General features: G+C 32.2%; 1 protein-coding gene across 1 annotated transcript in view; it reads left to right on the forward strand.

Annotated features, from left to right (window-relative positions):
* Positions 1 to 22445, forward strand: part of Paics (PAICS bifunctional enzyme) — a 40862-nt gene that overhangs the window by 5719 nt on the left and 12698 nt on the right. The window contains exons 4-5 of the mRNA XM_035358117.1: positions 276 to 480; positions 4192 to 4361. Of these exons, the coding sequence (XP_035214008.1) occupies positions 276 to 480; positions 4192 to 4361 (375 nt within the window). The remainder of the gene's footprint in view (positions 1 to 275; positions 481 to 4191; positions 4362 to 22445) is intronic.

A 22445-nucleotide genomic window follows, 5' to 3' on the forward strand; every position in this document is an offset into this window, starting at 1 on the left:
CGGATTAAAGACTTTTGACTGTAGTTGTATTAAAAGCATATTACCTATGATGTTCTGATTATTTATTTATGCAAAGAAATTTTTTAATTGGGAAAATTATAAAATAATTGAATAACTATTCATATGCAGAAGATCGTTCAAAATGCTAAATAATTATTTAAATGTTAAAAGTGCAAGTTAGGGTTTTTCTTTTACACTAATATGAGTTTGTTAAATATCTGTAGTACTTCTTAATTTTTTATTTTTAACTATTCTGAATGATATCTTTATATCAGGATGATGCTAACCATGATCCTCAGTGGTCTGATGAGCAGCTAATCTGTGCTGAACTAGTTGTTGGAGGATTAAAAATTGGAAGAAATGAAGTGGAAATTATGCATAAAACTACTGCTTGCATATTTGAAGTTTTAGAAAAAGCATGGTCATCGCTTGGCTGCAGCCTGATTGATATGAAAGTAGAATATGGAGTGACTACAAATGGTAAGTTTTTTTATTTTCTATTTTATTTTAATTTACGGAATAAAGCATGAATTTTATTTAGATTTGTCTTAGCTTAAGGGAAGCAAAATATGCTTTGCCTTTATCTCCACTGCCAGCAAAAAAAACTTACCTTTCTCCATGTGCGTTTCCAATAAATGATGAAATTTGCGAATTTTTAAAAAAATGTATGTAAGAATTGCATTATATATATTTTTTTTTTACATTATTTTACAAAATCCTCTGAAAAAATTAAAAAATAAACATTTATGTAATTTTTCTATAGCAGTGAAAATATAAGTACCTGCATAATAAGGACGTTTGGGGCTAAATGGATAAAAAAAACTCAGTAAAATAAGGATAAAAAAAAAAAAGACTCTGTGTTTATATATATATTGTTTTGTCTTTTTGGTACATGCATAGATCCACATTTTCACGTTTCACACATGTATCTTCTTCTTTGAGGTTTCTTTTTTGTGCTACAAAATGTACACTGCCTGGATCTAAATTTCACTGGTATATATATGTCCAACGTTATTTCGTTTCTTTTCATCTGGCACATGAAAGTTGTGGTTTTTTATGTTAATGGGGGGAGGCTTGGTCTTTTTGGCTTTGGTAAAGATCATTTGTTTCCCATTCATACTTATTTTATTCATATTTCGTCCTAAAATATTCAGAAAATATTACTAATTTAAATAAAACTTTAAGCGATTTCTATTTTTAATCATAGCAGAGTATATTTACATTAAATTTAAACCGCAGGAAATAATTTATAAAATAACAGTACTAGCTTGGGGAGCATTGTGTTGAGGTCAGAGAAAAGTCTCTGGAAAGGAAAGACCTTTTTACTGGGCAGGTGTGTATATTGTTTAGTAATAAAATAATTCTGTAGTTTCAAAATGCCTTATCTATATCCGGGTAAAAATAAACATTCCTTTTTGAGAAACAAATGCCATTGTGAAGAGCAATGGTTTCAAAGCGTGACCACCGAGCCTCTAGAGCATTGTGACACAGTGCTCTAGTGGTGCAGTGGTCGTGCCGTGAAACCACAAAGCAAATGCCATGCATGTAGTGGGATTTTTTATATATGCAATTTATTTATTGCTATTTTTTATTGTTTATGATAGAAATCATGATGCGCGATGAATGACTTTTGAAATTTAAAGTTGTTTATATAAATAAAAGGAAGTTATTTTGTCTCATTACAACCGAATTTTAAAAGGCATCCGATTTGAAGTACTAAGACCTAAAACATGTATGATTCTGCAGTCATTTTGTGTTATTTAGAGGTAAAAAAATCAGTAATCAATTGATTTTCACTCAAAAATTTTGGAAAGAAAAAGAGAAAAAAATTCGAAAATTGGTGGTTTTAAGGTGCGACCACCACGCGTCAAAGGGTTAAATCATAATCTTACATTGTCAGCAATTCTGAAAACTAAAATTTAATTGCAAACTAAAAATTAAAAAACAAAGAAAACCATAACATTTATTACATGCATTTAAATGTGTAGCTTTAAATGACTTATAAGGCTTTTTACTTGCATTTTAGTTTAATTATAATAACTTTCTAACATACTTTAATTTTCCCTTTGTAGCTACTATTCTTGTAGGTAATTTGTTGCTTACAGCCCAGACTGGTGGATCAATACTTATTTTAAATAAGCATTAATAAAAAACTTAATATCTGAATACTTTCTCTCAGTTATTAAAAATCCACATTAAAAATTTATTAATATGTAATTGAGTCGATCATAACTGTGTCATGTGGCTTGATCTTTTTAAACAGAGTTTAGGTCTTTATGTAAAGTTCTCCTGCTACTTTTTGCTTCTCTTCAGAATCTTAAAAAGTAGAGATTACTGATCAGACTCGCATTTGAAAATAATTTGGAAGGAGAAACTGCTTTGTTCTCTCTTCCTTAACTCTGAATGTATCTGAAATACAATCATTAGATCACTCCTGGTCACTTTGAACATGTGGAAATATTGAATTGCTGCATGAAGAAAATGTAGTTTGATAAGTAACCCATGCTGTAAAATAAAGATTACATTAATGGTATCTTGACATCTGAATATTTTAGTGTAGTAATCCATAAGAATTTTAACACTTTTGCTGTCAATTGTATGAGGTTGTGTTAATAATTATTGCTGTGACATAGAAATAGATTGTACCCATAGGCTGACTTATTTATTCTAAGAAATATGATTTAAAAGAGGTAATAAAAGATGATTGTGTGTATCACAATGATTGCTAAGCCTTTAATCGTAGAATTTTATGACTACACACTAGTGCAGGAAACAATAGAGGTAAAATTATTTACTCAGTGCCACATTACATGCCTGCAAGTGCCATTTAAAAACAAATTGACATAAAAATAAGTAACAATATGCATTATTTTTGTATGAAACTATATGACAAACAAATATGTACATTACAAATGAATTTATTACAAAGTACTTACAAATGATATTGCTACCAACTATAGATAGTCTATATTTTAGGGTACCCATTGGATTATTGCCAAACTGTTGTTTCATTTATGGTAACCTGAATATTTTATGGTGTATGTTTGGGATCATGTGATGATGATAACATGATCACATTATTGTTTTGTAACTGTGTCACAAAACAATAATGAAACTGTGTCAGTGAACACAGTTTCATTATTTAAAGACAGACCTCTTGTTCTAAAGGGTAAAGCATGATTGTCACTTAAACAGTGTTAATAACATTTACATAAACATTGAATTAATACCAAACTGAATTAACTGCCACATTAGTGGGAAAGAGGACATGCTTTTAAATTTCTTTCTAAAATTAATATTCAATATTTCATTCCAAATAAACTGAAAATGTTTTGCTGTGATATGCAAAAAGAAATGAAAAATTAGTTTAGCACAAAATGTATTAGATGAAATCTTATTAAGTATCCATAAAAATACTGAATATGTATTTTCACAATTATATTCAACTTACCCAGGTTTTATCCATTAAATGCAATTTTAGGGATGTGTTTATTAATTCGGATTTATTTTCTTTAGTGCTAAAAACAGAGCCAGTGACGGAGCAGAATTTAGGGGAAGCAAAAATTTTAGAATTTAGAGAAGTACCAAACAGCACAATTTATGGATAATAAAATTTTTAGTAATTAAGGAGGTACTAGGCAGCAGAATTTAGGACCTACAGGGGTAAAATGGTAAAAGGCAGTAAAATGTCTAGTGCTAGCCCAGATGAAGAGTAATAGATTCATAATAAAAGTGTAACAAAATATATTTGATATTGTGGCAGTATTTTTTGATCTCTCGTGAAGGACGTCATTTAAAATATGAAGTTGTGAGGAGGAGCAAATATATGATATTGAAATTATTCATTTTATCTGCCTCAGTTCACAAAATCTTTTTTAAATAATTTTAAAAGTTAAAAGTACTTTTTATTTATCAACTACAACAAAGTGGTAATTTATAATTTATATCCATTTTATATGAATAACATTTTCTAAGTCATGCTTATAAGTATTCTAAAAGTAATTTTTATTTTCATATTATTTTAAGCATTTTAGTTATTCAAATGAAATTTAAGTGCTTAGAAAACAAGCAATTCACTTATTAAATTATTTTATCTCACAGTATAGTTCATGGCTAGCTTCCAGCATTCTTCAGCCATAAAAACAATTTAATATTATTGACTTCACCTTCATTTGTGTGTAATATTTCTAGGTGAATTAGTTCTGGCTGATGTTATTGACAGTGATTCATGGCGTCTCTGGCCATCTGGAGACAAAAGATTAATGGTTGATAAACAAGTTTACAGGAATTTGAGTGTAGTAACTCCAGAAGATTTAGAGAAAGTTAAAAGAAATTTTCAGTGGGTTGCTGAAAAAGCCAAAGTAAGTTGAAAGCATAATAATGTGAATGCATGTCAGTATATTCATGGTATACATATCATTCAGTTGATAGAAATTTTGTGATGAAATTTTTAGATTTATGTCATAAAAGGAGAAACCCTCATAATTTTTAATTTTAAAGTTTGTTTGAACAATTTATGGAATGTAGGATAATGGAATGAAATAAAATATCAGAGTTTGCTTTGCTTGCATTGATAATTCAGAATTAATCTGAGATGGTATTATACTCAATTAATGTTCCATATGAAGCACTTTATTTATATGTTCATTTTCCTACTGAATTAAAGAATAATAAACTTAATAAATGCACTGATTTCTATAAATTAAGAAATAGCCTGAAAATTTTTAGTTACTTGTTAAAAAGATAAGTTCTGATTTATGTTAATGAATTTAATACTACATCAGTATATTATTAAAACTGATCTACTTCATATAGTCAGATAAATGTTTTAGAGTAGGTTTTTATTTTGTTTTTTACCTTTGGGAAAAAAAGGGGGCTTGATAATAAAAATTAGGTTAATTTATTTTATGGGCATTATTTGAAAATTGAATTGCAAGTGGGACCATAGTCAGTCTGACATATGTAATTGCTTAATCATAGATTGGAAATTAATTTAGAAGTATAATGATTGTAAGGAACTACTCTGATATGCGCCCTCAAGTCGCCAAATTTCTCGCCAAATATTTTTGGGGAGAAACTTCACGCTGCCACATTACTATCTAAATTTTTTGTCTACATTTTGAACTTTTAGCCTAAAATGTCTCCAAAAACGCGGTTTTCGCACATGCAAAAACTACGTTTTGAACACACAAATTAGCTAAAAATCCGAAACAAAAACAAAAAATTTAGATAGCAAAAACGTAAAGTTTCTAACCAAAAATATTTGACAAAAATCCATGTACACAGCGACATGTTTTAACTTAAAAAAAACATTTACGAATTGCACAATGTAGGCAACGAACGAATCTACAAACTACGCACACCTCGCTTTAATAAATTAACATAACAACAATAAATTTCAAAGAATACCATGTACACAGCATCCTGTTTAAACTTTAAAAAAAATTCTACGAATTGCACAATTTAGGCAAGGAAGGAATCTACGATCTATGCACTCCTCGCTTTAATAAAATAACATAACAACAATAAATTTCAAATAATACCATGTACACAGCGTTCTGTTTCAACTTTAAAAAACATCTACGAATTGTACAGTATAGACACTAAACAACAAAATAAACTAAAATAAATTTCAAACAATTTAAAAAAAAAAAAAAAAAATCTGAAATGTTTCAGATTTTAAATTACGTCCAAAGGGGCGTTTTTTAACATTTTGTGTGTTACCTTTCTTTATTAAATATCATGTTCCTCGCACTTAAACCATAAGATCCAGTGCAACAGCAATATCGCAAAATAGTTTTAAAACGAGCATATCTTTAGAATTTCCGATACAGAGACTCACGCGCTGGAGATAAAAATGTTTTTTCTGCACAACGTTGCCATTGCTCGCTTTGAAATCCTTGAGTTTGTTAATCAAAAATTCGTCAAAGTTTTAAAAAATAGGAAATCGATCATAAAACAAATTTCAAATTTCAAATTTGGTCTTCCACATGCTCATATTCGTTGGAGGATTACATTATTCAAAATTCGATGACTCTATGTACCGTTATTTTATGACAATACGAGAAATATACATACATTTACGCAGATTTTCATTATTTAATTTCTTCAAATATAATGCAGGACTCTAACATTTTATGGCAACAGTTTGAAAAGTGAACCGACATTTATCCGTCCGACGCAAATTGCCAAAACGAAACTAATAGTCCTTCGAGACTCAAGTCCCTTTGGACTAACAATAACGACAGAAATTCATACTAAAGAACCAATGAACATAACATTCTACAAAATAAGAACAAGGATAAAATAAAATGCACTTACCATTAATTAATGCGTTTTCGAATAGCAGAAATATAAATTTCATACCGCCTTTAACATGCCGCCACATAACCACTATCGTATTTACACGACAGCCAGACACACTATCCAGAAAATTTATACTATGGTTCACAAATAAATAAAATCACAAATCCCTACTTCTATCATGCACTGCCATTAAAAATAATCTCCCAGACCCTCTTTCCACACTTCCAAATACCCACTACCCCTCAACAGGATAGCCACAATCATATTTCCTTTTGCCAAACTTCAATTCAACAACTACCATTTTATCTTTCCCTCCCATCTTCTCTGACACAGAGGCGAACCAACGAGCTCCAGCGAAAGATTTTTCAACGTCAACAGGGTTGCCATAGAACACGCAATCGCACCAAAAACCAGCGCAGAACACATATCGCCACATTTGGTGAAATTAGGGCGTATATTAGAGTTGTACCGATTGTAATTTTTCAAATGGACTATATTAACAATTTGAATTGTTGATTTCCTGGTATTATTTATTAAAATGCAACTCAATAGTAAATCATGTGGAGTAATGAAAAATTTATCCAAGCAGTTTTATTCATCGCATTAAAGATAAATGAGGGATAAAATTGAAGGCAAGATGTTCAATTGCATCGTCATGCTCTTTGAACCATTCTTGAATACACCTAGCAGTGTGGATAGAGGCGTTGTCGTCTTGAAAAAGCGGTCGCTCCCCAGGAAATACAATCTGGACAAATGGACAAAAAGACCGCACCAAGATATCACACCCCATACCATAATGGCGCCACCCCCATGCTTCAATGTCAGCAAGAGGCAGTCAGGATGAAACGCTTCTTTGGGCGTTCTCCAGACATAAATGCATCCGGTCGTCTGAAATAACGTGAATGATGATTCATCTGACCATATTACCTGTTGCCACTGCTGTGGGGGGCCAGCCTTTGTGATCTCTGCACCATTGGCGTCGCTCGAAAGCTTTCCTGTCACCATGGGTTTACGAATTGCCACTCTACCATAAATGTTCACAGCATGAAGTTCCCTTTTGACAGTTTTTGTTGAAACGGGGTCCTGAAGATGACTGTTCATTTTGGATGTTATATTGGATAATGATTGCTTGTGCTTTTGGGCTACTATGTGCTTTAAAACCCGTCTATCCCTATCAGCCAGTTTTGACTTTCTGCCACTTCTGTGCTTTGAAGACGCCGTCTTACCCTCTTTCGTGTACACTTTCATAGCGGCCGATACCCTACTCCTTGCACACCCCACAAGGTTTGCTGTTTCCGTAACCAATGCTCCACTTAAACATGTTCCATTATTATTTATCATATTTATCATTTTTCATTGGAACTCTGACAGGTTTGACATTTCAACTTCTCACAAACAATTTGATCAAAGCATGCAACACAGGTGACTGCTGTTGAGAGATTGATACCTTCCTCTTCATGCTCACTAGGTGGCAGACTTCTGTTGTAGGTTGGCCGGGTGTACTGCAGATGTGAAATGCGTGATACTTTTTCACAGGTGTTCACATTATTTTGTTCTCCATCTGTATGTCTTATCAAGGGGGAAAAAACAAGAATGTCCTTGCTCAAGAGTACCATGCAACCAACATTCGAAATCTCGTCTGATAAAAAAAGGCACCGGATGTTGTGAATTTTTACAGTTTAACCAAATACAGAGTTCATATTTTGGACCAGATGACCAGAAAATACTCAGTGAGGTCCTCATAAAGACATTGGCCAGTTAAAGTTTTCTTTTTTTTCTTTTTTTTTTTTTTTTCTTTTTAAATATACTCTTGATTTGGCTATGATAAATGCATGGATTTACAAGAAACCAACTGAATATAAGAACACCAACCTTCGTGATTTTAATTTGAATATGGCTGAGGAGCTTTAAAAGATGTACATTTCATCCAAAATTCACAAGCTTCCTATATCTGACGAAAAGAGAATTGATACTTGTGTCAACCCTTCCCGTGAGTTTAAACAGTGCCAAATAAATGCATGCAGAGGTAACAGAACTTTGAATACTTGTGAATATTGTGAAAAATATGTTTGTAGAGTCTGTACATGCAAAATTTAAAAATTAGTAATCTGTATGAGCTGCAAAACCACGTGATGTAAGTACTAATATGTGTATTCTTTAATATATTTGTTTCATACTGAAAACTTTTATGACTCAGTTATTAAATGATAAGAATTTTAAAAATATCTAGAGGGATTCTTTTTTTTTTTTTCTTTTAGCTCTTTATTACATTAAATTATCCTTTGATTAATATATTTACTCACTTTACTTTTTGCTCTTTGTTACACTAAATTAGCTTTTGGTTGCATCTATTTACTCAATTTACTTTATTTACTTATTAAACAAGCAAAAATAATCGTTGTAAGCATTAACTGTACATAATATTAGCAAAAAGCGGGCTTTTTCTTCTATTCAAAGCAAGCTGTCAAAATAACTGCTGATCGTAGTTATGGGTATACGAAAAAAGCCATAATGCTAGTGTTAATGCAGTCTTTTCATACATTAGTAAAATTAAAGATATTAGCACCTGTTAGTGGGTGTACTTTTCTCAGTTTGTGAAATTTAGGACCAGGAAGTAATATTGAATTCCAAAATTGGATTGCTTTAAATCCAGCTGTTGAATTGGTATAATGTTTGTATTTTTTATACTATTCAAAAGTCTAAATTTTTTGCTATAGGCTTTCCATTTTAACCAAAGTAATATCAGTTGTTTGCTTTATGTTAAGAGTCTTGTTATTCAAGCGGAAAATGAAACACCAGTTTTCTTCTGATTTAATTAAAGTCTGGCTGAGCATTCTGCAGACTTATTGTTACATATTAAACTATTATCAGTTACTACACTATGAGGAAATTGTTTTCCATCTTAACGCTGAATGTAAACTACTGAAGTCACTAAATGTTTTGATTTTGGTATGATGTGGGAGGTTGTTAATGCAAGCATCTACAAAGTTACATCCCATAACAAGGTTTGATGCTGTAATTTTTCATGTTTCCACAAATCTTGTTTTTTTGGGGGTAGTGTAGCAAGTTATGATGGTACCTCTTGCATATACAGTCAAAAGTCGTTAATTCGGACACCCATAATTCGGAATGATCTATAATCCGGACCTCAAAATTAAAAACTTTCTGCGCATGCGCCGCGTTGACACATGCGCATAGGCGTTTGCGCGTGCGCGTATGACCTTTTACGACTGCGCATATGAGTGTGCGCAAGTCCAGAATACGTTTTCGCGTGCGCGTTTTATGTATAATGGACGTATAAGCTAAATAATTATCTATTTCAGTTAATGTTGATGATTGCGTTGTTCCTTAATTTTCGAATTGGATCCGGCTTATTATTTTTTGCAGACTGTAAGAGCAATTTTATAAGAGTAAGTTTAAACTTTTGATTATATCAAATAGAATTTCCGATATATATTTGTTAATATGTAAAGGATCTAAAGCGAAAGTATGTTTTGAAATCCGAAATCTGTTTATCAATTTCATGCTGCTCGGCGGGGGGATGAATTGGAAGTTGATCTGTCAGCACTATCCTTATCTTCAGGGCAGATGTTTTTATTTTATTTGGCTTATAATTCCTTATGAAATGTAGTATTTCATCTCGATGTGCTCCGTCTTTGATATGATTTAAAACAAGTTCCTCGTCATTATAATTCGCTTCCGATAGTGAAGAAAGTGACAGAGGTTATTGAAAACGAAAAAATTTCGATTGACAAATTAGTCAGTATTCTCGACACAGCAATTATAGGACTTGAACTGCAGAGCTTTGTAACTGAACAAGAAAATAAAATGTCTGTTTAATAGAATTAAAGAGAAAGTATTATCATATGAAACGAAGCAAAACTTAAACAACTTACATTGAAAGAAATGTTTAATAAAGTAAACAAATAAATATTAAGCTTTTTCTTTTTGCAAATTTTGATACCCTTTAGATCATAATTGTTCTTTATTTCATAAATTACGGTTTCATACTTTTAATTTTAGAATTTCTGCATGCCATCTTACGAGATTTAAACTGATGATCTATAATCCGGAATAATCAATAATCCGGAATCTCCGAAGTCCCGAAGAGTCCGGATTAACGACTTTTGACAGTACTACACAACAGTGTTTGATCTGTGATCTAGGACGATAATTCTTATGCAGTGTTCCAAGACAATTAACCTGTTCCTGACTTAAAAGGGATATGTTCTATAATTGGAAAAAAAAAAAAAAAAAAAACCTATAGCTAGCTGAGATTGCTGTGGTCTGCTTTTATCCTCCCTTTTACTGTGCAATACTGTGTGCTACCGACAGGATTTATAATAAATGAAAATTCCTTTTGAGGACCACAGAAAAGACTCCATAGCTATAAAATTTTAAAAAGAAGAAGTCATATATTGTGTCATCTTAAATATGTATAAATAAGTATTAAATGGGAATATGCACATATTGAATCATCTGAAAAGTTCTATAGTTTTTTAAATCATAAGTGAGTTCCCCTTCCTACTTATTTTTTTACTGCTGATAAGGAGTGACCTTGATTGAAGCAATTGTGTAAATAGTCTTTTTTACTGACATTCCATAATTCTAGCATATGTTGTGACTTAATTTTTTGTTTCAGTTCAGTGGTAAGAATGGAAGAACATAAAAGTTCATTTTCATATTATGCTCTTTTATTTTAAAAAAGAGGGAAGTATAGTTAGATTTCTTATAAAATTTGTATTGTATATGGACATTGTTTCTAATGACACATTTCAAAGTTGATTTGAAGGGGGGGGAATTTCAGGCCCAAAGATGATGCCTTCTCTGTACAACCATCCTCTATAAACAAAGACCTACTAAATGAAGGTATCTCTGAAAATCCACGCCACACAGTTCAGGAATTATCATACAGACTAAATATTTCAAACCATACAGTACATGGTTGAAAAAGACTGAGTATGTAAGCCACTATGATATATAGGTATCTCATACTTGAATTTACTTCTTACTTGAATTACTTGAATTTACTTAGAATATACTTGCTCAAATTTTGGCATACGATTCTTTACAAAAACGAAATAAAAAAACTCCTTTTTTGAAGTCGCTTATCATTAGGGAAGAGAAATGGATATTATACAATAATATTACAAGAAATAGATTATAAAGTAAAAGAAGTGAACCTTAGTACCATCGAAGACTGGGGGCTCCATCCTAAAAAAAGTAATGCTCTGTGTATGGTGGCACTAAAGAGGAATTGTGTATTATGAATTGTTGCCACCAAATCAGGCAATAAATTTAGATAAATAACTGTTTCCAAATGGCAGTTTTAAAAACAGAAATTGAGACAAAGCACCCAGAACTGACCAGTTGTTGAGATGTTGACATGCTCAGCCCTACATTTCAATGAATGCCAGATAAAGACTTATTGAGTATGTCTGAGTTGTTTTGTGCCATCCCTCACCATATTAACCAGACCTTGCCCCTTTGAATTTTTATCTTTTCAGGCCACTTCAAAATTTGGAACAACTTGAAATTCACTTCGGAAACTGCCAAATGGGAAAAGGTCACAGAAAAAATGTTGCTTATGTGATTCAATGAAATTTTCTTATGTTTTTGCTCTTTATTTGCATTTATCGTTAAAAAAAAATCTGATGTGTACACCACATGACTTCCTTGTACATAATATTAAATTATATGCATTTTTTTTTTCCTTGAATTTCGTTTAAATTGATTGGATTGAATTAAATCTACTTTGTCGACAGCGCATAAACTACAACAAAATAAATGCTCTCTTTAAAATTCACTATATTTGTTTACTATAATGACACTCTGAATGCACAAAATTTATATCATTTGAAGAATTATCTTATTGTTGCCACATGTTCTATTCAAATACTGTAATAAAGCTAGAACGATGTATGAAACAAATTAAGCAAAAAAGAAAAGAAACTGTTTTTCACAGACGATTTAGTATTTCTCATTCAATTAACTCAGTTCTCACTTCGCGACAAGGCAAAACTACATAAAAACTCAAAATATCTGTATTAAAAATTACGAAGTAAATCTTAAACACTTATTTCCTCGAAAAAATTCCAGAAAGGATTAAGTATGATTTAATTCGCAATAATAAATGAAGGCGTTATTTTTGTTGTTGCGAAGCTTAGTTTCTCTAGATTGGCAACAAATCTACAATTCTGCCTGTTTCAAATGTAAACAAATATGTCCGCCACATTATTTAAAACTTAACCGCACTTAAACAGCTTTTAAATTGTTGATAATTGTACAAATATTGCTTCCAGAATTACGAAAGGCATAAAAACCTTAACCGAAAGATAAGAACAATATAATTCAATCATTTTTAAAGCAAAAAATGTACAATTTACAAACATATAAGAGTAAAGAAACTGAGATCACTGAGCCGGGTAACGGAGTGGATATACAGTCAAAAGTTGTTAATTCGGACACCCATAATTCGGAATGATCTATAATCCGGACCTCAAAACTAAAAATTTTCTGCGCATGCGCCGCGTTGACACATGCGCATAGGCGTTTGCGCGTGCGCGTAAGACCTTTTACGACTGCGCATATGAGTGTGCGCAAGTGCAGAATACGTTTTCGCGTGCGCGTTTTATGTATAATGGACGTATAAGCTAAAATTATCTAATTATCTATTTCAGTTAATGTTGATGATTGCGTTGTTCCTTAATTTTCGAATTGGATCCGGCTTATTATTTTTTGCAGACTGTAAGAGCAATTTTATAAAAGTAAGCTTAAACTTTCGATTATATCAAATAGAATTTCCGATATATATTTGTTAATTAGTAAAGGATCTAAAGCGAAAGTATGTTTTGAAATCCGAAATCTGTTTATCAATTTCACGCTGCTCGGCGGGGGGGAACGCCGCGACGTAATGAATTGGAAGTTGATCTGTCAACACTATCCTTATCTTCAGCGCAGATGTTTTTATTTTATTTGGCTTATAATTTCTTTACCAAATGTAGTATTTCATCTCCTCCGTCTTTGATATGATTTAAAACAAGTTCCTCGTTGTTATAATTCGCTTCCGATAGCGAAGAAAAGTGACAGAGGTTATTGAAAACGAAAAAATTTCGATTGACAAATTAGTCGGTGTTCTCGACACAGCAATTATAGGACTTGAACAGCGGAACTTTGTAACTGAACAAGAAATTATGTCTGTTTAATAGAATTAAAGAGAAAGTATTATCACATGAAACGAAGCAAAACTTAAACAACTTACATTGAAAGAAATGTTTAATAAAGTAAACAAATAAATATTAAGCTTTTTCTTTTTGCAAATTTTGATACCCTTTAGATCATAATTGTTCTTTATTTCATAAATTACGGTTTCATATTTTTAATTTTAGAATTTCTGCATGCCATCTTACGAGATTTAAACTGATGATCTATAATCCGGAAAAATCGATAATCCGGAATCGCCGAAGTCCCGACGAGTCCGGATTAATGACTTTTGACTGTATATATAAATAGAGTATTTATATATGTTTGGTGCGGCCGATTGCAACCAAAATATGAGGTGCACATCTACATGTTATAGCAGTCCTATATACAAAATTTCAACTTTCTGAGGCAACTCGTTTTCGAGTTATGCGAGATACGTACGTTAGCACGTACGTACATACGTTTGTACAGACGCCACGAAAAATTCTCTTCAGAATTAATTTTAAAGCAGTTTTATAATTTTTTTGAAGGAAACGAGTCTTTTATTCTGTCCTTACGTGCAGATATCACGCAAAAACATAGTTAAATTGCATTCGATAGCAGTCAAAATGGATATTTTCGTTGAAATATGCTGGCTGAAACTTTTCGTGATTACAATACTTCCCTTTTACTTCGTACAAGGAAGTAAAAATAGTTCCAGATGACACAGTATATTTGTACTTGTGTGTTCAAGCTTATATAGCTAATAGCATAAGACTTGAAGTTTATCGGCCCACCAGCGGCTGCTGAACACTGGTAGTTCGGTCCGAGGTTCGAATCCCGCGAACGGGCTGGCTGCATGGGCGTTTTCGTGGTTTTCCCCATGTGTAACATGTATATGAGCCAGTTTCCCTTAGAAAGTCCTCCACGAAGGCATCCCTCCTCTTAGGCAGACAGCCCTCGAGGCTTTGCCATAATCACACACACACACTTGAAGTTTATCCATTATTATGTCCTAATGGCTGAACAAACTGACTTCATGGAATTTTCAGTTTTTCATATATATTTATGAGAAGATAAAACAATTTCCTTTAGAAAGTTCTGCATAAAGGTATGAATTGTAAGGCAGATAATTCCCAATTATTTTGCCATAATAAGTAACCTAATTTACTCTAACATATTGTAATGTATTTTGCAGTAAGTGACAAAATAACAGGTAATCTTCTTAGTAAAACATAAATTTTTTAATTTATGGAGATAGATAATTTGAATACAATTCTTTAGTTACAAATTTTTGTACATCTGCTAGCTGGTAAAACTTCAGAATTCTAATTTTAAACAACTTCTTATGTTGCTGAGCAACGGCTACATAATACAAACATGGCGTTGCCACTTCAATAATAAATATAAATATTTGTTAAATAACAGAATATTACAATCTCTCCTCCCTCCAGATAGATCCCCCCCCCCTTTTTTTTTTTTTTTTTTTTTTCAAAACAACAAAATTTCAACACAATACATAATTGAAATATTACATATAGTATAATAATATACAGTAAGGAAGAGAGGAAAGAACAAAATTTTTTTTTATCTATATAGAGAAATAAATCATTTAATGAGGCTCGGGAGTACGACTGAATGCCTCTACATTTTTGTGGTTTTTACCACTTCGATGAACGACTGTGTAATTGTAGAGTTGTAGTGTTAGTGCCCATCTCATAAGTCGTGGATTTAGACTCACATTATTTTTGAGCCAAACTAGGGATTATGATGAGGAATTTAGTATGTCCATCTAAATAACATCGAAGTTTCTTTACAGCAAATATTATGGCAGTGCATTCCTTTTCTGTGGTAGAGTACTTTTTTCAGTTTCTGTAAACTTCTTACTGAGGTATAATACTGGATGTTCATTGTCTCGTTCATCTTTTTGACCTAAAATGACACCCATACCAGAGTTGGAAGCATCAGTTTGCAAAATAAACTCCTTATTGAAATCAGGTGCATGTCGTATAGGCCTTTGAGACAGTTTCTTCTTTAGCTCTTCAAACGCTTTTGTGCACACTTCTGTCCAATTTATTTTCCTGTCTTTAAGTTTCCTTTCAAAGTTTCAGTTAAAGGTGCTACTATAGATAAGAACATGGGTATGTAATGATTATAATATCCCGCTAATCCTAAAAATGCTCTGACTTGACTTTTCTGAATGCCACAGGAAAATCAGGAATAGCTTTTACTTTCACTTCACTTGGCATTCTTATACCACAACCTACGATATGCCCTAGATATTTTACTTTATCTTGAGCAAATTTACATTTTATAGGTTCAATAGTTAAACCAGCATCCTTTATTTTGTCAAAACGTTTTTCAGGTGACTTAGATGTTCTTCCCAGGTGTTTGAAAAGATTGCCACATCATCTAAATATGGAACAGCAAAGTTTTCATAACCTTGAAGGATTTCGGCTAAATGAAAATGGTGTATTTTTAAGTCCGAAAGGCATCCATGGAGGTCTAAATGTGCCCAAACTTGTAACAAAAGTGGCTAATCTTTGAGCATTAGGTTTTAAAGGTATTTGCCAGCATCTCTTTGTTAAATCCAAAAGAGTTATATATTTTGTGCCTGTTACCGTTTCTACTCATTGTTCGATGTTAGGCAAGGGGAAGAATTGTGTTTTAGTCAACTTATTCAATTTTCTGTAGTCGATACAAGGTCTTGGATCCCTCCCTGCTACCTTCCACTAAAATCGTAGAAGTGTAATCTGAATCTCGTATTTCAATTATTTTATGCTGAAGCATTTTATCAATTTCTGTTTTTAATATATCCATTTGTCTAGGAGACATTCTGTGTAGTTTACAGTGGATTGGAGTGTTTTCTGTCAGTTGAATATCATGCGTTATTAAATTAGTTTTTCCAGGCTTATTAGAAAAGATATTTGAAAACTTCATGCAATTCTTGAATCTGTTGTTCATTTAGCTTATCATTTAAGGAACTGTTTTCTTTAATGTCTTCAAAATCGAACAATGTTGTTGAGTCAATTGTTGGGAAATTTTCCTCCATATCATCAATTTCAGACTGATCTTCTGTAATCGTAAGGTTAACCGATTCTGCTCGCCTATGATAAGTTTTTAGCATGTTAACATGGTAGACTTGATTAAGGTCTTTTTTCCTTCGAAACTCGCAACATAATTAGTTTTGGATAATTTCTTCTCAACCTTCCCAGGACCTTTCCATTCAACTACTGATCTGTTTGGTTTGTTCGTTGATACAACTAATACTAAATCTCCTTCAGAGAATTCTCTTTTGATAGCTTTACGATCGTACCACACTTTTCTTTTGGTTTACATTTCCAGCATTTTATCTGTAGCCAGCTCTTTGCATCTTTTTAACCGATTTATCAATGGAAAAACGTATTTAACAACATTATTTCCTTCGTCTTCAGGATTCATCCATTGTTCATATAATAATGTTACAGGTGTTCTAAGATTTCGACGATATACTAATTCTGCAGGTGTAAATCCCGTACTCTCGTGCATTATTGTTCTTAAAGCAAATAGAGCTGCGGGAACTTGCTTCTCCCACTCAAGGCTGCTTCCGATACATAAGACTTTTAAAATCCGTTTGATTGTTTGGTGAAATCTTTCAACAGGGTAGCTTTGTGGATGGTGTACTGAGCTTCTAGCTACCTTTATTCCAAATTTTTCTACAAATTCAATGATTAGATTGCTCATAAAGGAGGTACCTTGATCAGCTTGATTTCTTTCGAGAAACCCATTCTACTAAATATTTGTAACATGACTTCAATTACTGATGCTGTGCTAATATTATTAACAGGTACAGCATCCAGATATTTTGAAGCTAATTAAATATCTATTGCCATTTGGTGTTATTGGTAAAGGGCCACATGCGTCAAAGTTAATTTTTGAAAATACTTCTGCGATAATTGGTACTAGAGTCAAAGGTGCTTTGGCTTTATCATTAGATTTTCCCGCTCTTTGACATGGATTGCAAGTTTTAACATACTCTTCTATTTCTTTATAACAATTAGGCCAGTAAAAATATCTTGTTAATCTATCTTTAGTTTTAACAACGTCTAAATGCCCAGATGTGCTATCATGACATAATGACTTTATTTGATCTCTATATTTTTCAGGAATAACAATTAATTCCCTTTCATTTCCATTTTTATCTAATTTCTTTTTCACCAACAACCCGTTCTACTTTACTTTGAAATCATTTGTCTTGGTGGAATTTTCATTTTTAGCTTCGCTAAGCAATGAGGCTAGATCTCTGCTTTGATGCTGAGATTCAATTAATTCCTTAGAATTAGCATTAATCATTTTCTTAATTTCCTTGTCTCCTTCATCAGCTTGCGGTAAAATATCTTCGTCGGACTCAATAAACGTCAGTTCTTCTACTTTCTCCATTTCGGTTTCTCTCCTTCGATCTTCTTCATGAGATCTTTTTACTTGAGATCATGTCAAAATCACATTTATTTTTTCAAAATTTAAGAATGATTTATCTTTGAACAATTGGGCAGTTTTATTACGCAATACATATCTGCTGGGATCATTTGTAACAACAGCTGCCTTTGTCTTTATCTGACCAAGTTCGCAATTAATTTCAACTTCCGCTAACGGTAGACACACTAAATAGTCATTTAAAAGATATTGTACCCAGACATGTTCTCCAGTCATTTTTGCATTATCTATGTATTTTCGAGAAATAACATCAGTGTCTAGAAGAATAGGCATTTCATACCTATTAACTAAACCATTAATTGTATATGTCTCTAACAAATCATCATTCGAAGATACACAATTTACCTTTTCGTTTGGTGTTAAGTGAGGGCACTGAGGCTTAAAATGTTCGCATGACTCGCACTCAAAACAGCGTGATCGATATCTTTTGTCATATACGTTTTCTTGGTTTTTGTTTTGAAACTGATTCCTTTCTTGATGATCTTTCTGGTATTTTGAATCATCCCGTCTATCAGAATGCTTAAAATGAGGCGGATGCTCTATTTTTTTCACAAAATTATCATAACGAGGTTTAAATTATCCTTTGTAAATTTTCTCAATGCAATTGGCAGAAAATTTCAGTTTTATTGTTTTTCTCACATCTTCAAAATCTTCAATTTTTTTAACCATCTCAGTAGGTGAAATGATGGTAGTCCATTCATCCATAAAATGTTCTTTGAAATCAGGAGAAGTACGCTTTTTAATTTGATCAATCAGCATGAGATCTTTTAGCTGTTCAAAAGTTTTAATGTTTAATCCGTTAAGCCATCCTTCTAAATAATTCTTTAATTCATAGTAAAAATCATACCGAGTACTTTCAGTAGATTTTGGTGTTTATTAAATAATTGTCGAAAATTTTCTGCACTCAATTTAAATCGTTGCAACAGTAAAGTTTTTACATATTCATACTTTTTCGCATCCTCTTCTGGTTCTCTAGCAATAGGCTAAACAATAACAGGAGGCAGCAATGAAATAAGTTGAGTCACTTGATTTTCAGCAGGTATATTCATAATTTTAGCTTGAGACTCAAATAACACCAGAAATAAACTTATTTTGTCTTCTTTAGGGTTCAAATGGGGCATGACATTGCGAATTCTGATTTTTAAAGGCTGCTCAGGTAACTGTGTAATTTCTGTCGGTTGTGCTCTTGCAGCCATAGCTTCCAATTGAAGTTTCTCTAACCTAAACACTCTTTCTTCTTTTCTGCGTTTGTGTTCTCTTTCTTCTCTTTCGTGTTCCTTTTCCCTTTCTTCTCTTTTGAATTCTTCTTTTCTTTCTCTTTCTTCTCTATTTGCAGCCAGTAGTTCTCGAGTAAATTCCTCATCATAACCGGGACTTTCAGTGATCAATTTATGCAACTGAGCAATCTTAAATTCAGGTTTCATAGTTAAACCTAACTCTTCTGCTAATATTTTTAAATCCTGTTTTTTACTCCTAGCTAAGAATGACATGCTGGACAAGTTACCTTTAATAGGCTTCCTTTTGAAATTGAATCTAAAAAATGTATCATTTCTGGTAAGACTTAATTTGTCAAATACGAAATTCATTCCAATTGGACCAATTGGAGAGAATTGTTTAAACAACTTTGCCAGATTGGCACAAAATAATATAATACTACAACGGGTTGACGTTTTAACTCACTATTCACAAGCTTAGTTAGCTATATAAATGCCTTTGACAGTTAGGTAATACAATGGCATTTTACAGACGTCAGTTTGATGATTTTACTATATATCTCCACGCCTGGTTGGCGATAACAAAAACATTTTTTGCCAGTTTGGCAATATAATTTTTACAATCATATACACTCTGTAATACGTTGGGATGACGTTACTATCCACCACATGCCTAGATGGTGAAAACTAAGAAAAACTTTTGCCAATTTTGCAGTATAATCAAATCACAGTAAGTCAGTTTGACATTAATATTTATTTTCCATAGCCCACCAGCGGCCGAGCGGTAAAGTCGCTGAACACTGGTAGTTCGGTCCGAGGTTCGAATCCCACGAACAGGCTGGCTGCATGGGTGTTTTCGTGGTTTTCCCCATGTGTAACGTATATACGAGCCAGTTTCCCTTAGAAAGTCCTCCACGAAAGGCATCCCTCCTCATTGGCAGATAGCCCTAGTGTGCTTTGCCATAATTAAATACACCACACCATTTATTTTCCATACGCCTGCTTGACAACAAATTCTAAAACTCAGCTAGCAGCTCTTATTTTTTTAATATATATATATAAATGCCGGGATGGTTTACACATATTAATTATCAACATAAAAATTCAATACAAATAACAGTAAAGGCTAAATAATAATTTTTTTAAATACTTCTTTACCACAAATATCAATTAATAATTACTCCTCCTATTTTTAGTATCAGTTATTTTACACAGAAACTTACACTATTTAAATATAATTCTGAAATGAAATACTTAAATTCAATAAACACTTCTTTATGAAAACCAAAAGTTGTTCTTATCTTCGGATATCAGCAGTGTTCTTATCTGACAATTCTTTTCTCGGACACAAGTTGTAGAAGCACAGAAGATAACCTTTAAATAACCTGCTTTAAAACGGCAGACTTCTTACATCCATTTCTCCGTGAAATAACAAACTCGGCAATTGGTACTAGCAAACTTGTTCTCAAAATTTCAGCATTTTTCTGGGATTAGGAGACCAGCACCATCAAAACTGATAATTGCACTCCTAATTTACAGTATCTGGGTGGAGCCTTCAGTTTTATAAGACTGTAATATATTTTGCAGTAATTGACAAAATAACAGATAATCTTCTTAGTAAATCATAAATTTTATTTTTAGTTTATGGAAATATATAATTTGAATACAATTCTTTAGTTACAAATTTTTCATACATCTGCTAGCTGGTGAAACTTTTAGAATTCTAATTTTAAATAACTTATGTTGCTGAGCAACAGTTACATCATAGAAACATGGCATTGCCACTTCAATATCAAATATAGTAATTTGTTAAATAACAAAATATTATAATATATATGTATACACAGACTCAAAGGAAATATTTAAAAATGAAAATTTAATTAAGTACCCCTTTTATGCGATGGAGGGAAGAATAAAATAAAATGATGCCAGCTGACGTCTATAAATTATTGTTAACTACATGGTAATATCTTTCAAACTGTAATAATACATTATTTTATTAAAGCAACAGAAATATATTCATACTTCTCAGTGGTAACAGGTCTTGGAGGTAACTTCTCAGTTTTAATTTAATTTACAAAGGATGCAGTTAGATTAACAACTTAGCAGTTAGATTAAGAACTGAAAAGTAATGATGTATAAACTACAGATAACTATCACAATGTTATTTCTTTAAAAGAAACTTGCATTCCAATAAGAATTCAACCTCACCAGAGTAGCTGAGTGTTCAAAACTGTTGAATACTAGTAGTTTGACCTGACCTTAGTCCAACATCAGACAGGTAGGCTGGCTGCATGGCTGATTTTCATAGTTCTTCCCCATGTGGATGTGAATACAACCCAATTTTCCAAAGCTGAATGTGCAACTAAGCAAAATTTTAGACTGAATGCCAATTCATGTTTGCTTACTGAGATTTATTGGTTCTTATACCAAGCTGGCATAAAATTCAAGTGTTAAAAGGGAATCGTTTACTGCAGCTAATTTGTGATGATTTGTCTTTGCTAGTAATGTGAAAATAATAACTGCATGGATGTATCAATTTTAAAATTTAGAGAAGTTCCTTCTCTGAAAGCATTGACAAAGAAAAATTACGTGAGTATTTCTTTTTTTTTCGGAACCTGACACTAAATACTGGGGAAGAGCTACACCGGGAAATACCGTTACTCTTTCATATAAGGGGAAAAAAAAAAAAGCAAAGGAACAAGATCACACTTATGATCAAAGCCACCATATGCAGGAATATTGGAGTATAGTTTCATTAGTGAATTATTTCTTTTTCCTTCAACTCAAATATAAAATACTGAAGGAAATAGAAAGGCACAGAAATACTATCTTTCAATCAGGTTTACTTAGTAGTATACATACAAAGCATATAAAAATGAAAAGACATACAAATTGTCTAATATTCTTTGTGCAAAATCTAATCATCCATTAGGAATAAATTTGTATTGTAACTGAAGGTCTGAATTCCATATACTGCTGATGTTTCTTTGAAAATTCTCATTATTTTAATTCTATAGCTTTCTCCATGAAATTCTGAAAAAAAATGGGACAGTTATAAAATAATTATTTTCTTTTGTATGTGATAATTAAATGAAATCCAAACGAACTGTGTATTCTTTTTAAGTTCATAGCTGCAAATAAGAAATGAATGTTATTTCTTTATTAATTACTATTACCATTGTTCAAGATGAGACAAAGTATATCAAGAAAATGTGTAACTGTTAATGTATGCAGTGCCTTCTATTTTTTAAATCATATATTTGTAAT

The sequence above is a fragment of the Stegodyphus dumicola genome, chromosome 9 (genome assembly GCF_044657685.1).
Source record: "Stegodyphus dumicola isolate Sdum_Otavi_A_Nest chromosome 9, ASM4465768v1".
NCBI lineage: Eukaryota > Metazoa > Arthropoda > Arachnida > Araneae > Eresidae > Stegodyphus > Stegodyphus dumicola.